The sequence below is a fragment of the Leiobunum rupestre genome, chromosome 1, assembly GCF_980474605.1.
Source record: "Leiobunum rupestre chromosome 1, qqLeiRupe1.1.hap1, whole genome shotgun sequence".
Taxonomy (NCBI): Eukaryota; Metazoa; Arthropoda; class Arachnida; order Opiliones; family Sclerosomatidae; genus Leiobunum; species Leiobunum rupestre.
This window is the reverse complement of record NC_143384.1, coordinates 42,515,919-42,518,809: the sequence shown is the minus strand read 5'-3', so window position 1 is coordinate 42,518,809 and position 2,891 is coordinate 42,515,919. Positions and strand designations below refer to the sequence as shown.

Genomic DNA, 2,891 nt, shown 5'->3' with positions numbered 1-2,891 from the left:
ATGTTCGAGGACTTCCAAAGTGGCGAGATTGTTGCGGAGGAGAGTGGGGTAAAATTCTGGCGTGTCGGCTGCTCCACATGGCGCTAGAGTGCGAAGGTCCAGGATAGAACGACGAACGCTCAAAGGCTTCCATAAGAACTACAGGAGAGGAGTGCGGGACTCCCAGGATGACTCGAAGAGCAGCGTTCTGTACTTTATCCAAAATGGCCAGAAGGCTGGCGGAAGCGGACGCCTAGAGTGGACTGGAATAGTCCAACCTGGATCGGATGAGGTGTGTGTACAGGAGCCGTAGCTCCCCCCTATTGCAAAAAGTCATTTTCATAGGATATATTTCCCGCCACTAACAGCAGATGGCGACACCGACAAATGATAGGGTTTTCAATTAAAAAAAAATTATTTTACGGAAAGCAGATTGAAACTGTTATTCTAGCGGTACTATTCCCAATTCAATGGCTAAAACCTATCAATTTTTTTATCACATCAAAGGGCAAAGGCCGGGCTCGCGGTCTTCTCAGACCCATTAGCCCTTTTTTTATTTTGAATTAAAAAAAAAAGGGCAAAGGCTGTAGCAGTGCTTTCTATCTCTATGTAGTATCATAAGTGGTATGGTAGACTGGTAGTATCCATAATATTGTAAGATTTATATGACAGTACAGAATAGCTTTATGAGATTAATTAAGCTACGTAATAGCGGTAATAATATGAATTTGTACATTACACTGCATATTTATTTCGAATATTTACAATAGTAAATATAATGCAATACTTATACAGGCTTCGAAAAAATAACTATTAGGCCTTGGTGAATGGTGATTCCAGATTCCAGAAAGTGTTCTAGGAGACTAAGAATTTACTCATCTATTGTAAATTAAAAACCTTGTGCAACATCCTTTCAGTGTAATCCTAACTTCAGGCATGCTTCAGCGAATACAGAAATTTAACACATTCCAATTATTGATTTGCCTCAAGATTTTTGTTTGTTAACCATCCAATAGATAATACCAAATTTCTAATTACTGTTGAAATGAAGTTACTAGAATAAACTTTAGTTAACTCTTAACTTCATTTGCACTCCAACCAATGGGGAAGTGCCTTTCTTGTTGTCGCACATTAGATGCTCAAAACAACGTAAATAACAGCAACTATCAGCAAAAGCCATTGGACACTACTGTTTCTTACAAAATCGAAGATTCAAATCAAACAGGAGTGCAAACAACGACTACAACAATAACCTTGCCTTCTTCAGAGAGCATTATCACAGAGGTTGTAAACAAGCGAAACAGTTTTTTAGAAAGCAATGGTGATTACTACTTCAACAACTCTCGAAAACCCAGTTTTAATGAAAAGAAATATTCAGTATCTCTCAAGAATTCAAGAACTGGAAAATTGGACGTTAAAACTACTAGTCAAACATTTAAGAAAGATCGGGAATATTCTGAAAGCAAAATCAATATGCTTTTTGAGCAATACAAAGACCCTAAAGAGGACGTTATTTTATCAGAAGGAATTGAACGTTTTTGCATTGATCTAGAAGTTAAACCCGAAGAATTCATCGTTCTGCTTCTTGCATGGCATTTTAATGCGGCTCAAATGTGTCGTTTTACTCGTGAAGAATTTGTCAATGGTTGTAAGTGCTTAAAAGTGGATTCAACTTCAGCAATCAAATTAGTTTTTCCTGAAATTAAGGATGAGGTTTTAGACTACGAAAAGTTTAAAGATCTCTATAGGTTTACCTACAAATTTGGCTTGGAAATGGATCAAAGAGTTTTACCTACTGAAATGGCCACACAACTATGGAAACTAGTCTTTTCGCAACGCGAACCTCCTATATTAGATAGATGGCTAGCATTTCTAGAAAAACACCCGCAAGTGCGTGGAATTCCTCGTGACACGTGGAACATGTTTCTCAATTTTTGTGACGCAGTCGGAAATGACCTTAGTAATTATGATGATACAGAAGCCTGGCCATGTTTGTTTGACGATTTTGTAGAATACGAAAATGATAAGACAAATCAGAACTTTGATAAGAGTAAAAACTAATTTAAAATTTTTTGTACTGTCCTTCCCACAACACTGATTCAGTGGCTTATTTTTTACCCATGTATACTTTTGTTTTGTGTACTTACATTTTTTAATTTAAGAAAAAAAGTCTGTTATGCCTTGTGATACTGTATTCGTGGGCCATTCTTAGAAGCTTAAACTTTGAGGACTTGACAGTCCTATTTAAACCATTACTAATTCCTTCAAGTATTGAGGAGTATTTTAAATCCTCTTTTTCAAGTGTATCAAACATTGGAGCTGGCTTCCTCTGTTTTTGCATATGTGTGTGTGTCTGTAGCACACTAAATGTTGAGTGCCTAATTTTAACCAACTTGTTAAACAATGCTTTAGATTTCCAAAATTTCTACTATTGTCTATTTCATGCTTAAATTTAATTTACCTTCAAATCCTGGAAGCTTAAGCTTGAATTAATTGTTAATGCCCGTAATTGTCTCCTCTATTTGGAGTCCCAAAATATTTTCAGAATGATTGACTGAGGATAAACCAATAAAAATTGACTTTGGCATTGCAAACATTTTAAGTGGCATTACTATAAATTTTGTAAACTTTTATTTATAATGGCTGAAAACAGCAAAAACTGTAAAATAAATTATTTAATTTTCACAATCCATCTTTCTCCATTTTTCATTATGATTGATTGAAGATTAAAATAATTTCAGTTAGATATCCTATAATCAGTACGGCTGTCCCATGGCAAAACCTTTTAACCGACACGAACGTAATTTGGAGATATTCGACTTTTTCAAAAGCTAAGTTATAAGATTTTAACGAGGTTTTTAATGCGAAAATTATAAAATCCAAAACCATTTTTTAAGTCATAAATTTTTAAA

At 35.2% G+C, this 2,891-nt stretch overlaps 1 protein-coding gene across 1 annotated transcript; it reads left to right on the top strand.

Annotated features, from left to right (window-relative positions):
* Positions 1-626: 626 nt before the first annotated feature.
* Positions 627-2,646, top strand: SCCRO3 (defective in cullin neddylation 1 domain containing SCCRO3). The gene has a single exon (XM_090180293.1). It carries the CDS (start codon positions 1,081-1,083, stop codon positions 2,038-2,040), a length of 960 nt encoding a protein of 319 aa, XP_090036419.1. The 5' UTR covers positions 627-1,080; the 3' UTR covers positions 2,041-2,646.
* Positions 2,647-2,891: the final 245 nt, after the last annotated feature.

Excerpts from the sequence above, each read along its gene's own strand:
- SCCRO3 (XM_090180293.1), top strand. The coding sequence starts at position 1,081 with ATGGGGAAGTGCCTTTCTTGTTGTCGCACATTAGATGCTCAAAACAAC.